The 22,795-nt window shown below is 40.2% G+C and overlaps 1 protein-coding gene across 1 annotated transcript in view; it reads right to left on the bottom strand.

Annotated features, from left to right (window-relative positions):
• The window catches only part of LOC147225067 (synaptotagmin-9-like), a 36,794-nt gene extending 15,531 nt beyond the window's left edge, over positions 1-21,263 (bottom strand). The window contains exons 1-4 of the mRNA XM_086163521.1: positions 20,791-21,263; positions 9,959-10,134; positions 8,397-8,614; positions 7,549-8,089 (exon numbers count right to left, since the gene is read on the bottom strand). Coding sequence (XP_086019647.1) covers positions 7,549-8,089; positions 8,397-8,614; positions 9,959-10,134; positions 20,791-20,938 — 1,083 coding nt within the window. The 5' untranslated portion in view covers positions 20,939-21,263. The remainder of the gene's footprint in view (positions 1-7,548; positions 8,090-8,396; positions 8,615-9,958; positions 10,135-20,790) is intronic.
• Positions 21,264-22,795: the final 1,532 nt, after the last annotated feature.

The following is a 22,795-nucleotide window of genomic DNA, read 5'->3' on the forward strand; positions in this document are numbered from 1 at the left end:
TTTGGATTGGACAATGGCTGCTGCTGTTTCCTCTACCGGTTTGGGGGCAACAAATTTTGATTTTTCTTTTTTCCTTTTCCCTTCCCTTTTCTTTTTTACATTTGAAATATAATATCAAAGGATTTAACGACCATCTTAGATTTAATTGTCAATCAATTCTTTGAGATAAGAAGACTAGGTCTATGTCTTTAAGCGGGCAGCTCAGAGATCTGACCATATTAGACCGCGGGCCACATGAAGGGGGACGGCGGGCGGCTCAATGTGCCAGGAGTAATGATTAATGCACACAGACTGGACCAGTGCTGGGTGCTTCCTCCCTGTCCCAGGGGAAGTAACCTACTTCTGCTTGGGACCGCACACACACACCGAAAGAGGGAGATGGTTTCAAGTGTGATATATTTGTAAAATTCATCTCCTTCTGGGAAATGACGTATCGCTATGGATAACCATTCGCGCGGTAAGGCCTTATCTATCGAGATAAGCTTTTATTGATGTCGATTGAACGATCGACTCTCAGGTAGATCCGGAGTCAGCGGCCGTATGTTTTGTGGATTTGAAGGTTTCATATAATGAGGTGGAGGGAATTAAAATGTACTCCTCATTTGAGTTTGAATTACATGATGACGTAAAAGGGAAATAAAATGCTTTTTGTGAGTTTAGTTCTGAGGGAGGAAACAACACTTGTGCAATTGATGGGTTGTCTCTATCCTTGATTGTTTGGACACATTGACAGTAGATTGTCAAGGCTTTTGTCGTAGCCATTGATGTGTTCATGGGTGAAGTCAATCTTCTGACAAAACTACAGTGTATTTAGACATATTTTTGTTGAACTACTGACTCACTTGATTTTGAACCTTCAAGGCATTCAAGTTTTATTGAAACCACAATGAAGCAGCAGCGACGATGAACCTGTCTGTGAATTTTGGAAGATTTATAATTTTGGTAGTCAGAATATACAACTTTTTTTCTCATCAACATTAAACGGGAGTCTCACCTGTGTAAATATGATATACTGTTGTAATATCACAGAGGTGATTTCATTCAATAACATCTTTTTTCTGACTTCACCCAACCTGTCAGCTCAATTGCGATGTTATCACCTGTTTATTTTCTCTGTAAATTGATGGCTTTTCAATTTTAATCCTTTCACTTTCACACTATCTTTGCCTGAATTACACTAAGTATATTTCATTAAAACTGTATGTGATGTACTGATATCCATGAATGAAAGTTATTCACCCTCTGTGCATTTAAAGACTATTTGTGTTCAGGAATTTTGGAAGTAGAAATGTGACAGTATACATTTTGTGTGTGTTTTGAAATATTGACTAATTTGTTGTTCAAACTGCTTTCTAATTTACCTTGAAGTGTGAGGTCAAATTTCTTTGGGCCTGCAAATTTCTCACTTTATTATTTGCTGGAAATAGTTTCTGATGTTTTGAAGGGATAAGCAATAAGGGATCATAGATGGAAAGTGGATGGAAATAGTTCACGTCATTCACTAAACTATTTATGACCTTATTTAGCAGGAAATGCCATCCCAAAGGAAGAATCCAGCAGGTCTAAGAATAATATTTGTCAACCAACACAATTAGTGTGTGTGCATGTCAAGGGGCCAGAGTATCCTTGTAGTAATGTAGTTAGTCTCGTACAAACAGGCCTGTACTGAGGAAGTGCTGATCCGGCTAATGATCGTGTTTCTGCTTTGAACTTAATTGGATGAGGGGCAACGTTGTTGCCAGCGTAAGTTTCCAAAGCCTTTCAAACAAGTCGGGCAAAGACGTCAAAGCAGGACTCCTACTTTCCTTGGTTATGAGTTGCGTAAGGGATTGCAATGTCTAAAACTAGTGGTATCAGTTGTGCAGCATTAGATAATGTGACATGCAACTAGAAACTTATAGCAATAGGATAATTCATCAACAGAATCCTGGATTTTAAAATACGACCTACTCCGACACTGTTGCATTCAATGGCAGCCTTTAAATGTGACAAATGTGGGCCGTTTTCGTGTTTACAAATGGAAGGTCTTAATAATTATTTTATCTAACTACCTTTCATTCGCGGAAAACGGATGAACGGTCGAACAAAAGAGGGGCTCGGTTGTCTCTCTGGTCTCCTAAAAACTCTGAAGGAGCCTCAGCCTGATTTCTGTTGGAAACAAGAACAACTTGAACTCATAGGCCTTGATGTTGATGCAAACTGAAGTGTGTGGTGAAAGCAAACTGCTTACCAAAAGAAAACATTTTTTTCCCCTCAGAATATGTGCTAAAACGATGATTTAGATGCTAAAAAAATGATAAAACAGCAAGACTGCCTTGAAATCAGCAAAAGCTCATCCGACACTTAGAAATGTTAAATTATTACTGCCTGCAACTTTTTTTCTGCCTCTCCTGTTCTCGGGCTAGAGGGTCATCAGCCTAAGACCTGTTTTGAAACAGGCTGAAAAGTTTGAGAGCATCTGCTATAAAGAAGAGGTTAACTACTTTTTTTTTTCCCCAAAGAGAAAGTATCCACAATGTCAGACAGAGATATTTGCCGCTAGATCAAATAAAAAAGAGGTGAGGATTTTTATTTTTGTTGATGAAGGCCACAGTCTGAGAGAAAGCCATAGACGCTGGACAGTGAATGACTTCCTGGATCCACTTAAACAGTGTGATGAACAAAAACAAGAAACTACCGATACTCGAAAAGGTACAAAATCAAGAAAATAATCCTTGTTTTAATTCTGAATGTTGGGAATTTTTAATATGTCAAGGCAAAATGTGTCACTACAAGGCAGTTTATGTACTATTAAAGTACACAGATCTAGTAATGTGTTCAATGTGCGTGTATTTGATAATATTCAAGATATTCGGGATATTCGAGTTATAAAAAACTGGATATTGGAATTAAGTCTTGATAAAAGTTGTCATGGTGACCAAACTGGGAAAAATGCTGTCTTGCAATTCAACTAGTCAAGGGATAGAGATAATCTAAATGTCATATTATTTGAGTTTTTACTTAGTTGCCCTGAGCATCACCTTGCCTTATTCACAGCCTAGATCAGGCCTGGCCAACCTGTGGCTCCCGAGCCGCATGCGGCTCTTAAGTTCATGTCAAAATTTTGTGTTTGTGTGTTTTTCACTTGTGCAATCGCGTGCCGCTCCAGCATCCTCCCCACACAGCTAAAAAATAAATAAACAAAAACACACAAACACAAAAATCGACATGAACGTAAGAGCTGCATGTGGCTTGGGAGCCACAGGTTAGCCAGACCTGGCCTAGATGGCATAACAAGAAATGCAAAAATGTTATACCAGGGACGTAAAGAAAGCACAATTTGAAAAATCTATGGTCAGTGCATTTTTCAAAACACTGTTTATGGAAATGAAAGACTTGTTTGTTGCACAGAGGGAGGTTGTCGCTCTGAACCATTGTTGTGATGAAAGTGTCTCGCGTTCACAATCACACATTCTTTAACATTACACAGACAGAATGATTATAGCTATTGTCGATAAGAAAATGAGGGTACATTATGGTATTATTGATGCAAATTGTACCTCATGCAAAGGCCAAACTCTGATTAAAGTAGTCAACTGCTTGAGATGAAGGCATGAGGGCAACGGACTAACGTAAAAACTTTTACCTAGCATATGTTTTTTTAATTAATTATTTATATTATTCTTTAATTATCATATATGTCCATTGTTCTAATTTTTGCTTCTCACAGAGGCTTTGATTCACATAGTTTGTTCCCATAATGTGGCTGCAGTTCTGAAACATGCTGCATGCACAGAATTCTTCTCACAAGGACAAATATTGTTGTTTTCTACTGTTGATGCAGCATAACAAAGAGGAAAAATATTAAAATTAGCAAGCAAGAGTATTGGCCTCATTTCTGTATGTAAATTTACAGGGGGAACATTTCGTGAACACCACTCCTCATCCTTGACTCGTTTGTTTACCTTGAAGAAAGAATAATTTAGATTTAGGCATTTTATCTTTTTCTGCAGGCAGCAGATCTTTTCCCAAGGCTGACCAACACAGAAAACAGAATTAATTTATTTTTGAAGTGGCAATAAATAACATAAACTGTCTGAACCAACTTGCAATTATCTTGCATCTGGTTGACCAGCTGACATTATATCTATGTAAGAGAGATAGTTAAGAGCCAATAGTGCTTCATTAATTTCTTATTACAATTTATTTTTCATAACCTTTACCAATTCTTTCTAGGAATGTGTTTTTTTTTTTTTGTTTTTGATTTTTTTTTTTTTTTAACTTGCTGTCTTTTTATATTTTAGAATTGAGAAATGTCCTTATGTCACTATCCAATGGGGCTCCCTTTATTAGATATTTGGTTTGATGATGGGGGCATAAGTTGGCGAGCCCCCCTTTCTGAGAACGAATATGAATGTGCAGATAGATTTGAGTGCTAAAGCGAGATTATTATGTCTGAATAGATATTGCTGCTGTTCCTAGCTGACCAAATATCAAAAGAACGATTCTGCAGGGGGAAAAAAAAACTACTTCTTTCCAGTGTAACTAAACTTACAAATTAAAGTGAATCCCATCTCGTACCACCAACGATCAGTGAAACATTCATCGCGATAAATGGAGTGACATGGGTTTCTTTGAGCATAACATCTACAAGTCTCTGCTATAGACAACAGGCAGCTCCAAACCTGGAAACGAAAGTCTGATCCCTGCAAGGGGACCAAAAGGAACAATACAACTCTCTCCAAAACTACTCTAGCTATGTCACAAATATCTTCAGGTTCTTACCCCAGCTAAACATATTGAAGTGACATTTTATCGTCTGGAAAAGAGGTGAAGAGACAGATCCAAGCAGGTTGGAATGGGTGGAGAAAACTGTTAGGGGTATTATGTGATAGAAGACTATCGGCCAGAATGAAAGGACAGGTGTACAAGACAGTAGTGAGACCAGCGATGCTGCATGGCCTAGAAACAGTAACAATGACCAAAAGACAGGAGGCAGAACTAGAGGTTGCAGGGATGAAGATGTTGAGGTTCTCTTTGGGAGCGACCAGGATGGATAGGATCAGGAATGAGTCTATCAGACAGTACATGTTAGGTGTTTTGGACAGAAGGTCAAAAAGCAAGACCGAGATGGTTCAGTCATGTACAAAGGAGGGATAGAGAATATATTGATAGAAGGATGCTGGAATTGGAGCTGCCAGGCAAGAGGTCTCGAGGAAGACCAAAGAGAAGATTTATGGACGTAGTGAGAGAGGATATGAAGGTAGCTGGTGTGAGAGAGGAGGATACAGAGAATAGGGTTAGATGGAGAAAGTTGATTTGCTGTGGCTACCCTTGAAGGGATAACCCGAAAGACTAAGATTTTATCGGCACTGAGGCTCAACCAGAGTAAAAGTATACTTTGCAGAACCGACTTTCTCCTGGCATATTCCTGAGTCCACTGGCTTGAACACAGCTAACTTTAAATCACCGGTCGGTAAAACCAAAACCACCTGAAAAGTGTGTTCACACTCCAAGCAGATTACAAACTGCAAGGTTTTTGTAGACACGAACATATTCTGCTCAGATAAAAAAAAGCATCCTGAAACCAATCTCTAAAGCGTTTTATCTCCCTTCGAATAAGCTACGGCGTTCTGGCTGGCTCTCCCTGTGTTGTCGTTTCATGTGCTTGGCGTGTTCTTTGACGGCCAACATTGTGTTCATCCTAAGATTGCACTACATGCTCAGTTTCCTCAGCACAAGTCAATTTCTAGAAGAAAAAAAAAATCAGACAAGTACTGCAGTAGGAGACGCTCTCCTTTGTCACTAATGGAGCTGCAAGGTTGTCTGTACAAGGTCTTTGCTTTTTTTTTTTTTTTTTTTTGCTTATCTTCAGTTTTCTTTTGTTAAGGGTCAAAAAATATACAATCTGCAGCCTTACAAACAAAAAAAACACACTAGAACTTTTCTGAAATTCACATCCTGAACTAAGTTCTCAGACAGTCTCCTGATGATGAATGCCAGTAAGCTCAGAAAGGAAAAAAATACAATACAGTGCCCTTTTTTTTTTTGTTTTGTTTTTTTAACCATCTCGCAGTACAGCTGTGTTCACAAATTCTAGGAATATCAAGAAAAAGACGAGACACCGGCACGATGCAGAATCCGCTCCGAGTGAATGACCCTGAAGCAAACTGCTAATTCGAAACCACGCGTTCCATTAAGAGGTCATCATATGATGGTAAGAGCACAGCGGAGATGACAGGTACAAATTTTAAAATCCAGCAAAATGAGCAATTTATATAAAAGTCTCCACTGAGCAGACTGAAAGACAGATAGCAAGTTTTTGCTGAATTTCTTGATCACTCCAAAATGAAGAATTGTCAGGACCTCGGAGAAATTTTAGCAGCGACGGTTACAAACTGCAATAATGGAAGGAAATGCAATGCTCCAAAAAAATTTGCAGTCTAATATGTAGCTTCACTTTCACTTTAGCATCTTTGGGCTTTCTAAAATCTGGCCCAGGAGATGTTTTTTTATTTCTAAAATTTTTTAGGTGTAGTCAGAGTAGGAAACATGGTAAAATAATATGGTTTTACCCTGGACCTGCCTTTGCATCCGCACACAGGGGCATGTAGAAAGGTCAATGGGAAAACAACACATGTTCCATTTTAAGAGGCATATTTATTACTTGTTTTCTCGGACCTCCCTTCTAAGCTTGTCAATGAGAGGCATGTCTTCAAAAATGACTTGAATGGTTGTAGACTTATCGAATTTAATCTTGCCTCCTAACATTGTGATATAGCGATAAATGCTGTACGGCAACGAGTACGTCTGACATAGTGATGTGATCAGCTTTGGGATGCTTGTTAACATTCAGACATTTTGTCTGTGATTTTTCACTTCATAAACACCATGTGCTTTTGCTTTAACATGGTTTGCCCGTAAAGCAGAAATTAGGACACAGTTTCTCTCCCAGACGGAGCCCCAGCACACCAGTTGTCACTCCATCAGACGGTCGGACCATGAGGAATTCCCTGGCAGGCAGAGCTTTTCTTCATTACTGAGTAACACAGTGTACCGACGCTGTATATTTATCCAAGTGAATAATGTAATATAGACAGTATTGCAGTATCTCTGTCAAACCATTCTGAGTCTTGTGTTGGTGTAGATCTGGGTCACTACCCCCAAGTGTTTTATACAGCTTTCATTAAACATTAACTGTGTCTAAGTATATTTCGATGTCTCTGCCTCATGGAGCTGCGGACGAGTTCCACTTAGAGGGAAACTGAAATGCGAGGCCATTGATATTGCTCCTCCCACCACTGTTGTGATGGGATTTTACTGTTTCCTTTCCTTTTTTTTGGGGCTCTTTTTATTGTTTGAGCAGATTGTAGGGTGACCCCTTGGGACACAGGATTTTGAATGATATGGATAATCCCGGCCCATTAAACCGACTATCCATCTGCTGCACACATGCTGGTCAAAACCACTTGGCCAAGCAAACCATTACGCTGACAGTGAAGTTTATGTTAAATCAATGATGGCAAAATGAAAGTAGACTGAGGTAGAGTATAAAATTGGGTATCTCACCGAAGTTACATATTGTATGTCCCGGCACAATTTTGTCTCCCGCGGGAAGTCTGCAAGATCCAGGAAGTTGTCCACCACCACTTGGCCAATCAAATCATGGCGGGAGAACCTATCAAAGTCATAGACGCTGAAGTGCAGCTTACGGTTTGAAAGCTCAGCGTAAGCCACCGGGAAGAGAAAGACCTCATCAAACACGGGGTTGAGAGTCTTGCGGTGCACCTTGGTCTGGTGCTTGGTTTTGCGGTCGGGCAGCAGGTAGATCTTCACGTAAGGATCGGACGTCCCTGAGAAATCCTTGGCAGGAAGGTCTTGAGCCTTGTGGATCTTTACGATCAGCTGCTCCAGGTCAAAGTCAAATTTCAGGATCAAATGGAGACGCCCGCAGCTGTTGGTTCGGTGACCGTCCTCCGCATCCACCGAGCGCTGCTTGTAAAGCTCCGGCTTGATCCGACCCAAACCGGACAGACTCTCCTGCCGCTGGAACTGAGTGGGATTAAAGTCCGGGTTGGACAGATTCATCTGACGACGAATGGAATTGTGACTGCAACGAGAGGTCAGATATCAGAACTAGCATGACCTCAACCATTTGAATTGTGTCACTATATGATGCTCCTATATGCCGATGATGACATGGGTGAAATAGAAGTTCTTGTTTAGCTGAACCTAGTTTTTCAACCAACAAGCAAAATAGACAGTTAAAGCCTTAAGAGATTTTGTAGCAACTAAACTATAACTTTCTAATATTAAGAGTCTTTTGTTTTGTTCTTAACATTTACAAGAGCCCCCGGCCACTGCTTCATATGCCGTTGAGCTTTTATCTAAAAGTATGTGTCTGTGAGTATGCTGACCGGACAGATGACGTCGGCTCAGTAATCTGTCTCTGGACTCGATCTCTGGCCAGAGTGTGGACTTGGTTGTTCTCCAGCTTAGCCTGTGTCTCCAGGGGGATGTCAGGGGAAGTGTGGCTTATCTTGAGGCCCGATTCTGGGACGGCCACCGCCAGAGGCGGAGCAGAGGGCTCCTTCATGCAGCCATCCTCACTGTACTCCCTGTCGTCCCCGTCCACCTGCACACCGGAGATTTGGGAACGCAGGGTTAGTGAGTGGTTTTTGCAGAAATGCTTATTTGTTCCCATCGTGGGGAATGAAAGAGGAGACCTCCAGGGTAGAGTTTTAGTGATACTCTCCAGGGCTCAATTTGTCAGATGAGGGGGAAGAAGAAAACCTCAAATGAAACAGAAATGAGTGGTTGGAATCATTAAATATTTTAACCCTCTCTTGAGTCTGAATATTTGCATTTTATGGCGACTGTGGACCAACATTAGCGACAAGAGCACACCCTGCAAATAAAACCCCTCACAAATCTGAACAATAGATCAAAACTCAGTATAATCATTAATTTCACATTAAACCATTGGGTTTCAAAATGAAACCTTGCAGCTGCTTCTTTCCCTTCAGGATCTGCCACAGTGAATCTTCTGCCTCCATCTAACCGTCTGGTCTGCACCACCTTCTCTCACGCCAACTAACACCATTTCCTTTTTCATTATATCCATAAATCTCCTCTCTGGTTTTCCTCTTGGCCCTCCTGCCTGGCAGTTCCAACCTCAACATCCTTCTACCGAGACATTCACCCTCCCTCCTCTGTACATGTCCAAACCATCCCAGTCTGACTTTATCTTCAGACACATCTTCTAACATATGCTGTTTCTCTGAACTCGCTCCTGATCCTTTCCATCCTCCTCACTCCCAAAGAGAACCTCATCATCTTCATCTCTGCTGTTTCCAACTCTGCTTCCTGTCCTTCGCTGGTCTCGCCATCGTCTTCTGCAGCATTCAATCTGATTGATACTCTTACAGCTCCTTACCAGTTTTAACTAATACTAATCAAGTGAGGTATTTCCTTTTTAAGGGTAGTTTGAGAAAAATTGAAATTGAATGTACGGATTATTTAAAAACACATGCCTAACCATCGCCTAAGATTTCAACCAACCTGCATACAGAGCTAGGCGGTAATTGACTGCAAAAAATCAACAATTTAAACTTGACAAGTTCCTGATAATTTGCTGGTTATTAGATACTCATTTCACAGTTTCTGGTTAATTTTTTTTTTGTATATTTTGATCATTTTTTTAGGTATAGTCATTTTTAGTTAGTTAGAAAAATGCCTGTGGTATGTTTCCCATGAATTACAATAGAAATCAATAAAAAAGGAGATTCTAAAAAATACAGTGTTTTTTTTTATTACATTCATATATATTGAAAAAAACCATAACCAAAACAATTGACAATGAAATTACTTTAACAATGTAATCTAAACATTAGCGATGAAAAATATCTCAGGGGAAGGGTTGGGGGACGGGATCAAGTTTAAGAAGCGGTTCACTGCCGTTCCCAGTGTAAATTCTTACCTCTATGAGGACGGGCTGCTCGTCCCCTCCCAGGAAATGTGCCCCCTTGAGGACATCTGGGAGGAAGCGGCCGCTCAGCGGCACCCAGCAAAGTTTCCATGAGACGAAGAGGGAGACACTAAATAGTGCAAGACCACAGGTGGTGACCAGGAGGGACAACAGGCTCACCGATACATCTGAAAAATACAGGCAGCAGAGAGACGTTTTTGACATCAAGTTAAAGTATATATTTTTTCCCGCTAAAAACACTCAGAGGAAAAACTCTAAATTCTCAGAGCAGACAAACACATCTGAAAGAAATGCTTGTTTGCTGGTGTCACTTCAGAGTCGCCAGCCATTTGTTGTTTTTGTTTTTTTTTTCCCATTACATAAGAGGCCTCTTTCTTTAACTGCTCGATAATGGGTGACAAAGTTGGACACGGTGAACTCCTATCCCTTGTGAAACAGCTTTTTACAGTCTAATCAAAAATCTTGCTGCAGAGAGAGGAGAAATTTGCCTCTTTTCTGGTCCTCTGCCTTTTGGACATTACCTTTCGTATTATTAAAACAAAACACTCACATGTATGTCGTCGTTAGTTCCGTTTTCTCCCACATGAAAGGATATTTTATGACCTTGTATTTTCATTCATTCATTATCCATGCTGCTAACCGCCACAATGTATGAACTGAACATGCAAATTGATGAAAGTCAATCCATGCTTTTTGCACTGAAATAATGAACACTGGGTATCGGAGCATGAAGTCATAGATCAATGCATTTTCTAAATGGTTTTTAATGATTTGCTCTTGCCTTGAATCCCAATGCGCATCTTTGGAGCGATTGTTTATTTTTCTTAGCAGCGCGTAATCACTTGTTCGTACCCCAAAAGTCCCCTCATCCTCAGGTGGCTGACCGCACATTTGCTGGGGGACATGGCCTGAATTTTCTTATTTAAACAGTTGTATTGAGACAATTGAATATCATCCATGAGGCTTATAATGTAAAATATATCACCAACAGATTATCTGTTTACTTTTAAATCACAAAAGTGTTTTGTTTTGGCATTTGCTCCCCCCTTTGCAAATATCTACCCTTTTATAGTGATAAATCATTCCAGTCAACTTAAACATTTTTAGTTGGACATAGCGCCTGCAAATGCTCTGACCCTAATGCTCGAACCGAAAATTAAGGGGTTAAACTGCCATGGTGATGATTCACATTTCTCTCCTAAAAACTAGATTAGTTATTTATAGATGCATGGAGAGGCCCATATTGTGCCAGGGCTCATATTCACACTGAATTACAGATTAATGCGGCTCCGCAGGAGGATTCAGCGCAGATCACATTCAACATTCTTTTCACGGGAAAACTCTTTTTTTGAGTCGGTAACAATAAGCGAAACAAGAGATAACCTCATTAGGAATAACTGACAGAAAGCGCAGCATGAACTGATAATAGTGCAGATGTTCATTTCTGCAGACATCAACTAGAGGTCTAATTAAAGATCAAGGTGTAATTAAAGAAATGATAGAGTGCAGGGGTGTCCATGGCAACAGCTACCATGTCCAGGAATCCAGGTGGTCAAGAACATGGACAATTGGTCTGCCAGTGCGCCTTTTCAATTTTTGTATATTTCTAAGATGGAAATGGCGACCCTTACTGCAGGATAAATCAGTGTAGATAATGAAGAAATGGATAACAAATGTAATCAAGTTAATTAAAATACATTTAACATTTTATTTAACAATTACTTAAAATTATAGATACATTTAGATTTTCCAAAAAACTAAAGAAATTAAAGAAACAAAGAAAATAACGCTGTCTGTCTTTTAATTTAGGTTTTTTTCTGTTTCTTTGTTGGTATTTTGCCAATGTCCATCTATTTTTCCAAATATTTTTTTTTGTATATTATCAAACTATTTCGAAAATAATAATCTAAGCTTACTGTTAAACTTTTACAATTAAACAAAATACCATTGGTACAATATTGAAGTTTCATAAAGTGTTTGTCCCAGTGCTAACCTGCTAAGCATCCTTCACTCATTCATAAAGTTATCAAACACCCATATCTTTTAATTGCAGAGTTGAAGTGTGTGTGTGTGTGGGGGGGGGGGGGTGTCTCTCAGCCGCTGGCCGGTAAAGTTCAATGTACATTGCTTTTAAAACCCAGTCGGTGTTCTGATGTGTGAAATGAGGCAGGTAGAACAGTCAGTCCTCTGTGAGCCGCTGTGCACCGAGCACCAGCTGGGCTGAGGTGAAAGGAATGGAGACGATATATAATGTGTGTGTGTGTGTGTGTTTGTTTGTGTGTGTGTGTGTGTGTGTGTGTGTGTGGATGCATTGACACAGTGCAGTATTTGTGTTCTCAGCTGGCACAAATAAAGAGCGTGCAGCTCGTCTCCACCAGCTTTGATGTGCAAAATAGTTTGCATTTGTTTCGTCAAAATGAGACATTATTCCATCCCTGAAACTGAGCTTTGTTTGTGTCTAAATTAGATTACAGCTCATATTGACTCTATGCATCCTGGACCATCTATCTTGTTTATTTTTTTCTTTTTTAAAACACACTCCTGAATTACAAATGAGGGTGACTTCTGTCAAGCAGCAGCGTTTCCAGACTCCACGTCCTCTCGCAGAATGCAATCAAGGCACCGAGGCCAGAAACCCGGGGTCCAACGGCATAATCAGAAAGTTACACTCCACGCTGAAGGGAGTCCACAATTATAATTAAAAATGTCAGACTTTGATTAATGTAATATTCTGTCAAACCTAAAAAAAAAGGGGGAAATATTATCTCCTAATGAGGATATTTTGTTTAACAAAACTGATTCATATTAAAGGATGATGTTTAACGGAAGAATCAAATCCCAGTAGTAATAGTTGCCATTTCACAGGAGCCACCTCTGTTTTTCATCAGAATAACTCCGTTAAATGATTTATCATTATGGTACTACTCAGGGTCTGATTAACATTATTGGATGTTCATAGTTAAGTCAATAACATTCTTGCAAACACTGATCCCACAGTTGCTCTCGGAGGAAACGCAAAATAATTCAACTAATTTTATTTTATCATGGTTTTTATACACAAACACAATATGTGGGTTATACTGAGCAATAAGGAAAATGTCAGACGTTATAGCCTCTGAAGTCTCCGCTAGTTTGTTATCCTGCGTTTTTTCAAAGTGATCAAGAAAATTCACAATATAGTTGATTCATATTTTATTTTTTTTATCTCCATTGTCAGACAGCGCAGCAATTCCGAAACCATGTGTTTTTCGGGGTCTGTTCGCTATGAGAAAAACCCACCAACAGTCATGCTGCTTCAAAAGCAGCAAGGATGATGAGATAATCGCTGCAGAAAAAACAAAAGTACCCATTCCTAGAATTGATTGATCTTCCCTCCTTTTAGTTATAAAAACGATAGTAGATGGATGTTTTTTTTTTCCACATGGAAAAACATCTTTCATAAACTATAATTGCTTTGATTCATATTTACCTCATCACTAATTGCACACTAAAACCATGAATAATCGCATTGTTGCATCTCATCTCGATCTCTATCTCTTCAACTCACCTGCACAATGCAAATCTGTTTTTATGGTATGGTAATCTGTTTTTATTTTGTCCATCACGGTCTCTTATTTGACTGCAAACTGTTAAATGTTGGCCAATTATTTTCTTCTCCTGTACCAGGGGCTTGATGTAAAAACAAATGTAATAAAATAAAAATGCATTCCACTTCTTTATCCACAGGCTGATAGGGATGTGTGGAGTGGAAGTTTAATATTCTTTTCAATAAGCTCTGTATCCCTTTGGCACCAACTCACAATGAGGGTAATGTTTTCTACTATCAGTCTCTAAAATACTGTGACTGATCATCGTTTGAGCAATTGAAATCTTTGTGATGCTATAAATAATTGAAGATGTGCTTTTCATGGCAGTGCATGAAGGCTGTGATCGCTGTTGCATGTCCGGTTATTCCAGGCCCTATTCCGGTCTGGAAGACTGGTCGCACCCCCCACCTGTGGCTACAGTATTTGAATTGTGTCTGAATATGTGGATGGGCAGCAATGGTGAAGCAAGGATGGAATTAGCCTTTGTTTATGATGTTTTTTTTTTTTCTTTACAGTTACACGTCTGCAAGGTGGTTGAGCGGTACGTTGTTTTGTAAATCTTTCAAAATGTACAGTATAGGCAATGTCCTTTTATGCAAACCCATGGATTTACATCTGATTCTGGAGTGCCCTCCAGTTTAACGGTGTGCCTTTGGTATACAAAACTGTTATACAAACTTTGAAAGCCCTACCCAAGCAGGGGGAATCTCCCTAGATGTTACATAAGAACCCTTTTTATAGCTGTTACATCTTTACTGTCCCACAGATGTGACTCCAAATGCCTCGAGTCATCCTTTACCAAAAGTGACACACCAAGCTCCCGTTCTAAAAAATACATGATTAGAGCAACACATTCCGGATTTGGAAGCACGGATAAAGGCTAAGATTGGAATTGTCCAACAATGTAGCTGTATTTGTTTGAAAGAAACGACGTTATCCTTTAAAATGAAATTAGCCTTAAAACCCTGAAGTGAACAGACACGCAGGTGGCTGGTTACATTGATTTGGACAAAACCTCCCTTTGATGAAACATTGCCTGAACCAGCAAGCTGCAGGTTGGCAGATTATCTCACTACGCTGCGGCAAGTCTTATTTGCATCGACCCCAAGATTGGGTAGCAGCCGAAGCGGGAAAAAAAGCTAACAAAACAACTCGATCAAATCCAGCTGTGGCAGGTTTAATCATGAGCACCATCTATTAATGTGCATTCCTGAACTTTAAATGTTCTTATGGGATTTTAAGGCATTGGTCTAGGCAATGCATGTTATGTCAATTTCTTTTTCAATAACTGTAGAGAAATTAAAAGCATATTTTCAACCTTGAGTCCCTTGGCGCACCAAGACTGTTTAGTGCTGTGGTCAAAAATGTAAATCAGAAAAATGTCATGAAGAATGTAATTAGAGGCTTGTTACATTCATATTACAACAGCTATGTGGGGCAAGAAGTACGTGTGTTCAGAGTAGGGATTTTTTTCAATAATGGGGGAAGGTAAAAACAAGAAAAAAAGCTCCCGAAGCAACTTCATCAAGTTCGAATCAATCCACAGCAAGCAAAAACGGGCCCATACCTTATGAGCAGCTGGAGAATCCAGATGCTCTGTTGCTATGCACCTTATAATCCCAAAGAATAAATGCTGATCACGCTATGGCCGATGAAGAATGAGCTTTCAATGTGGTAAATTAGAAATAACCCAATCTGAAACCTTTGCAAAAGGGTAATCGCACTTCACAAAAGAAGATTATGACTTCGTATTTCATATCTCCATCGCTCTTCTTTCACGCTCCATACTTAAGGTCATATCAATTCCAAATCAGCAGTTGTGCGGCTCTTGTAAAACATGATGGCTTTGGTAGATGACTAGTTCTAGAGCTTGGGTCACAAGTGCCCACAAGAACATAGGGTTAAGTAACCCGAGCACCGGTCGCTCACAAGTCCTTGAAGAGGCATCAGTTTCTACTTTGAGAATTCAAGTAAACCAGCTGACGCGCACACAAAAAAAGGAACCTAAAAGCAGGTACAGTAACCACCGACCGCAAAGGAGAGCAAGATAAAAATACTGTTGCTTTTGGAAGCATCTCTATGATAGCAGCTGCTTTCTTTAGCAGCTATCTCCTCGGACCAAAGGATAGAGGAGGCAGACTTTCAATCCCACTGCAATTGGAAATATCTGATCCGACCACTTCAATGACACGCCTGTAGATGTCGCATTCATAGCATTCTATTTCCACATTGGAAACTATCTTAAATTTACTGCTCTTTTTTTTTTTTTTATTCCCCCACACTTTCTTTGTGATGCACCATGAGTAAGGAGGGGAATCACTTGAACTGTGCAGTGTAAAGGCGGTCTTAGTCTCTTGCTTCTGTCATGTTTTTCAGTCAAGATGCATTTTGATAGAAAGGGAATACTTGTCAGTGTACTTATCTTTTAATTATTTTGAGACCTCTGTTTCTCTATTCCCTGCAGCCCCCCCCTTCTAAAGTTCTTTCCATCTTATTCACTCAGCACTCAGTCCATTATAATCAACAATGATGCCTCTCTCAAGGAAACAAACCCACTTCTGTGAATTGGTGTTGAGTAATCTTTTTTTTAAATTTTTTATATAAACTAATATCACACCCAAAGGGCGCCAAATATAAAGGCTTACAGGAATCATAACGTGGTTTGTTTCGATTTTTATAGCTGAAGGTCCATCGAAGGAGGTCATTCACTGAAGAGTCATAAACTCACTCTAAACTACCCTCCTCAGGCTCAAGCTGCCTAAAATAATTAGATATGAGGTCAGTCTGTCAACAGATGCTGATCATGAATAAAACTAAACTACAACTGACTGTTAAATCAATGACTAAAAGCCAACAGTCTCTTTTAGCGTCATCATTTCTAATGTCCAAGGAATTCATTAAGAACTCACTTAATATGCAAAATTCAAGTATCAAATATGTCGAATGAATTTAACCTGAGTGTAAAGTCATATTCAAGCCTATTTTTGCAGGTAACACAGATTTTTCACCATAAAAATTCCCACCAGGTCCAAATGTTGACAGTCGGATGCAGAGAATCATACTTTTCTGAATTTGCGTTTCAACTATAGAAGTGCAGATGGACCCAAATTCTTGTATTCTAAAGGAAGCAGAAGCATTATTTCACACAATTAATAATTATATGTATACAACTAAGTACAATTTTGTTTGTTTTGTCATATGTATATATATTTTTGGGGGGGTGGGATGGCCCCATGCAACCCCTCAGACTATTATTAGAAGCAGATTAAGGAAGAGAAAACCTCTGATAAGGGTTATATTGTTTTCTGCAGAGTAAATTCTGCTGCTGTCAAAGACCAGGCCTCTGGTAAGAGCCATCTCATTAAACTCTTCGATATACAGTGGTCCCTCCCCGGGGGAGGCCAGCTCTGAGAACAGCTCAATAAGCTGCGCCAGCCAAGTCAGCAGTGGGTCAATAAGAGACAATAGCTGAAGTGAAAGGGCATCTGAGAGAGAGTCAAAGGGGAAAGATCTGGATAATGTTCTTAAAGCAACTGTAGCACTGTGGAGTGGGTAGAAGTTTTCATAAACACTCAGAAGAATAAGTAGTAATTATGTGGATTTAGGATCAATGTATCCGCTCAACAAGCGAAAAAGAGATGGGTCCTGTTGGAGACGGTACATTTTAAAGTGGATTTGAATGGAAATATGCAAAATGTTTGCAAAAGATTTTGAACATTTTTCTGTTTCTGGCTGTAGGCGGCAATTTCCTGACTGGATTTGCTCTTTTGTCAAAAAACGTATTATTCCACTCCATGCTATTTTAGCCCAGACCCTTGTGCTCTGTTCTCATGAACCACGTCAACAACTTTCGTTTCCTGTAAATAACCAAGCATTATTGGTTATTTGGTTATATTGGTTAAGCATATGCAACCCATTGCATAAAGGAAATTCATCCAAGAGGCTGCGTTTTATTAACTAAAGAAAACCTCATATTTAAAACAAGCAGTCATTTTGGCAAGGTAGTTCAGTGGTCTTCTGCCTCAGAGTTCTTTTAACTGCATCAAACAGACTAATGCTTCTTATAAAGTTGTCTACATCTAACCAAAGGGTTTTTGCTATCCAAACGAATGCACAAGTGGCTGTTACCAAACCCTTTTACGTAGTTATGATGCATAAAACTAACAAAGGTGTGTGTTTTGCTCGAATCAAAGGGTTGTGTGATCTAGACCTGGCCAGCTGTGGAAACAGCTGATGAGATTTGATTCATTTTCTATTAACCTGCCTGTAAGTTGGCCTTCAGTGCCTGCTTCTGCCCGCTCTCTCATATTTTTAGAAACCCAACATACAGACTACAAGGCATCAGGTGTTAATCCTGGCTTGGCGACCTGCTCAGCTGCTCCCCGTCTATTCTCCCTTTTTTGTCTGTTCAAAGGTATTTTAAAAACATCTGCTTCCCTCTTACGTCTAAAAATTACAATTAATATGGTGTGGCCTAAGCACTTTTTTAGTTTAGCATGACAAATATTGTTGATATTCCGTATCCCGTTCCATTTTTCAGGGAGTCGTATTTTTAAAAAGCAACTTTTGCAGGATATGGCGACGTTCCAATTTCCAGCCTTCAGATTATTTGTTAGTGTGTCACTGGGAATGGCTCAGCCAATCGGCATCAACCTCGGCTGTGATGACAGCGAGATACAACAACAAATATCATCATTCTGCAGGCTTTCTACTGAATCGATCACTATCAAAGAAATATGATGCTTGTTTATTTTGATCGTGGGATGGGGACTGTTACCATGAAAATGTACACAGTCGTCTCAAGTGTGGCCATTATTTGAACGGTAAAAGGATCCTCTCTTCTTGTGGGTTATTTGAATGAGAGGAAAAGTACTTGTTGCCTACCTCGGAGAGCAGGAGTTTTCAAAATGAAACTTTGTGTATCATGGAGCACTAGATGGACTCCAGTCATCCCACATTTGGTTGTTTGATGTGGATCAATGTGTGTGTGCATGCATTTGTGTGCGTGTGTGTGTGTGTGTGTGTGTGTGCGCGCACACGCGCACATTTAGAGCAATCTAATACAAGAGGAAGTGGGTCATGGCTCCTCAGGGGAACCAATCTGGTAGCTTGAACTTCCTCTTCATCATGCATGTTTAATGATGGATTGTAACATGTTTAAAGGCAGCGGGCGAGCCACAGATGCAATTAACAAAATCAACACTTAAATGCTCACACATGCATGGGCATGCAGGGAGGAAGTGATTCATTAAATACATGTGAATTTAGAAAGCAAACAACACATGCATGAGCCCAATGCCATTCCATATAGATGGTGACTATCTTTATTTTTAATACATATATTTCAGTGTTGGACAAAGGTAAAATTAAGAGTATTTTTTACTTTCCCTATAAAGGGAAATTCTTGTAACTGCAAGTAGCATTGTGTAGCCTGGTTAGCCTAGCACACCAGTAAAGCAAGAAGCAGCATCTTTTTCAGATGCGATGCTCAAACTTATCATACTCCTTTTTTTTTAACACAGCACCTGCATCAACGTTAGCCACTAACTAGGTTAATAACCTAATATTTGTTGAAGAAGCAGCCATTTCAGCACCAGTTATGAACATCTTGTGTAAAGGGTAGTCCTAAAAAGCGGAAGCCAAATGTCTCTGCTCGGCACATAGCTTCATGGCAGCTAACAGTACATGCAAATGCTAACTTCCAATAACCCTGTAACCTCATTCTCAACTCTCCTAATATATGTTGAAGAAGCAGCCATTTTGGCACCATTTATGAATGTCTTGTGTAAAGGGCAGTCCTTAAAAGCCAAATGTCTCTGCTTGGCACATAGCTTCATAGCAGCTAACAGTACAAATGCTAACTTCAAGTAGCACTATAACCGTATTCTCAACTCTGCACCCGCATTAAAGTTGGTCACTAACTAAGTCAATAACCCACCTAATATATGGCAAAGAAGCAGCTCTTTCTGCACCTTTTTTTCCCCAAAGGTTTATGAAACTCTTGGGTAAAGGTCAGTCATGAAAAGCGGAAGCCAAACGTCCCTGCTCGGCACATACCCTTATGGCAGCCAATAGTAAGCAGAAATGCTAACTCCAAGTAGCACAATGTAGCCTGGTTAGCCTGGTGGCTCTGCAGCAGTCGGTGTGTGAGTGCCTGTCTGAACCGGTTAATGCTATCTGGTGTAAAGTGCTCTGAAACTGCAATGTGTTAAAGCGCTCTATTAGTGGAGACCATTATCTCTGGTCTATCTTTCTGAATAACATGCAGTTGGTGGCTAACTGGATAGCATGTGAGCCACCTCATCAGACAGAGTCCCTGAACCCCTCGCCGCTGCTTGTTGTGCTTGATCCTCGCACAAAAATAATGGTGTTTTCTGAAATGCACCCAGGAAACTGCTGACATAAATGATAATTCATAGAACTAAATACATTTTGTAAAACATCTCCTTAACAAACAGTGAAAAATAAAATAAACAATGCGTTAATCTGCCAACTATCGTATTTTTTCCTGTACACTTTTTCTTGCTGCTGATAAATTTCTATTTCATCTCTTGTTGTACCATGATAGGACAGATGCAGCCTCTTCAAACTTTCACAAAGTGTCAGAGGAGATTTCCCGACACTCTTCTTTCTCCCTGAGAATTTTGTGTCTGAGAAATAATATTTGCAGACAAACAGCAGCAGACTTGGGAGTCTAACAAAGCTGCATCTCTTCTCTAATCACTTCTTTACCGTCATGCAGGAACCTGTGAAGGGGATAACGGGTGGGGCTTTTTCTCTGTCTTTTCGCAAAAAATTGAAAAATATTAAAGTAAATAAATAAAACAATTATAAACGATGGAGAAAAAAATGCTTTTAAAATTACATCATCCATTTGCCTAAGCTGTGAGAAACTGATGCAACAAGTCTTTCAATTCTTCTATGATTGGAAAAAAAGGGGGAACACATCACCGGCACATTCTTTGTCCTACTTTTTAAGAGCAGTTTATTTACCAGACAGACAAAAACACAGATACTCATGCATGAAAATAAATAGGTTTTTTTTTTTTAAATATATAGTTAATATAATTTATTTTGAGTAAAAATGGAAATTCAGGATCTGATTTTTTTTTTCAATTGGCTTGTTCTTACCTCTTTTTCTGCTAGTTTGAAAACTTTATTTTTTTTCCAATGGACACTACCATAAAACCGAAGCGTAATAGAAATAGTTCACTCCAGGCCGGCGTGGAGCCTCACCTGAGTCGGTGTACCGGGGTCTGCCCAGGTCCCTGAAGTAGTAAATGAAATCCAGGCAGTTGTCGTCGTGCACTTCCCCCCTGGAGCACAGGTCGGAGAGCAATTCCAGTGCCTTTCGACAAATCTCATCCTCTGTTTCTGCAGGCATTGCCTCCCAGCATCCTTTCTGACTGGTCCTCCCGCTCCCGCCGCCCGTCACGCCGCCTCGTCGAGCGCAAAGACGCACCGGCGGTGCTGCGGAGACCCGCCGCGGATATCCGACGCTACTGGGCGACGTTTGCGCCAAAGCGGATGTTTCTCCTTTCTATCACCAACCAGGTAAGTTTTCCCTTGTTTTCATAATTCTGTTTTTTTTTCCTGTTTGTTTGTTTGTTTTTGCAGGAAGTATCCCGAAAAGGCGTGCGTATTTTTTTTTCTTGCTCCGATGTTTCCTTTCCTTCCTTTCTTTTCTCTCTTCCTCCTCTTCTCTCTCTCTCTCTCTCTCTCCTGCTGAATCACTTCGCCTCCAGGCTCCAGCAGCACCAGTCAAGGTTCTTCAATGGAAGCTCGGCTTTCACTGCGCTCAATTAGTCTCTCAGTGCACGAGTGGGGGTGGGAGTGGGAGTGGGGGGCGAGGAGACAGACAGGAAGTTCAGCCTCCCATCAGCCCCCACCCCCACCCTTCTCTACACTTCCACAGCACCACTACAACCAGCGTCCTGCAAGGAAACCTGCAGCAAGTGGTTATTTATTTATTTTTATTTGTTTGGGGGAGTTTGCGTGTGTGCGTGTGCGTGGTTACAGCCGGAACCTTCATAAAAAAAACAGCCCTGCCACGCTCCCACTTTAGCGTGGATTCACATTTTCCATCCACCCATTCTTATCCTCTTGAATTTAACTGAATAACAGCCAGAAAATGAAGTTTTTTTTTTCATTCATTTCATATTTATTCATTAATCACATCTGTATGAAATCTATCTTGCGACAACTGCTCTGTCATTTATTTATTTTTGTCATGTTCATTATTTTTTACATTTTTTTCTATAGTCTTTTTTGTGTGTGTGTGTGTGTGTGTGTGTGTGTGTGTGTGTGTGTGTGTGTGTGTGTGTGTGTGTGTGTGTGTGTGTGTGTGTCCATATATACTGAATATTAGTGGTGGGCCGTTAGGGCCTGCAAGGCCTTCTCTGCTGGCCTAAAAAATATCTGAATCACAGATGTTAATAATATGCTGTCCATGAATACTCCCCAAATAATTCCAAATGGTCTGTTCACTTCCTTTATAGCTTTTCCCCTGGTTGTGCCGCTTCCGTACATGCATTTTCATATTAAAACATTTAACCAATCACATTTCAGCCATCATCTGTTTCCAGGCAGGATCAAAGTCAAAGAAATCTGCTAAGGTGGGGGAGTCTGCACAATCAGTTCTGCTAGCCCTTTACGCAAAAAATAAGCGTTGATGACGCTGTTGCTTCAACCGATCAGATTTTGAGTTGGCAACTTCTGTAGCCTTCTAGCTGGCTACAGAGGCGTCAGCGTAACCACACCCTCTGCGTACTAGCGAGCTACGAACAGAAATATAGTTGTGTTTGTCCCACAATGGCTGCAGGAGAAGAAATGGATTTAGTTGCTAATATATTGTTAAAACCATTTTTCTACATGGAGTTTTTAAGGAAAGCTGGACATAGTAAAGAAAGGTTGGGCAACACCTAAGCTAGCAAACCTGTCGCAACCAGGAAAAGGATTTGTCGGACATTTTCAAGCCACGAACTATGACCGGTACCCCTGGCTCACAGGCTCCGAGGTACACTGCAAATTGTATTGCTGGCAGTGCTTGTTATTTGCCACGGATCGACGTGGTGTTTGGTGCCACACTGGGTTTACAAATCTGACTTTCCTAAGCAAGGCAGCAACAAGACACCAAAGAACTGCCGGACCGCCGCGGCCTGCCATGTCCACTGCTTCTGTCGAGAGGACATTTTCAGCCCTAATATGAATTAAAACTTATGCCAGGGATACGACTGGGCAA

This window comes from Fistularia commersonii, chromosome 17, assembly GCF_037954325.1.
Source record: "Fistularia commersonii isolate RoL2024-O1a breed Wild chromosome 17, RoL_Fcom_v1.0, whole genome shotgun sequence".
In the NCBI taxonomy this organism is placed as follows: domain Eukaryota; kingdom Metazoa; phylum Chordata; class Actinopteri; order Syngnathiformes; family Fistulariidae; genus Fistularia; species Fistularia commersonii.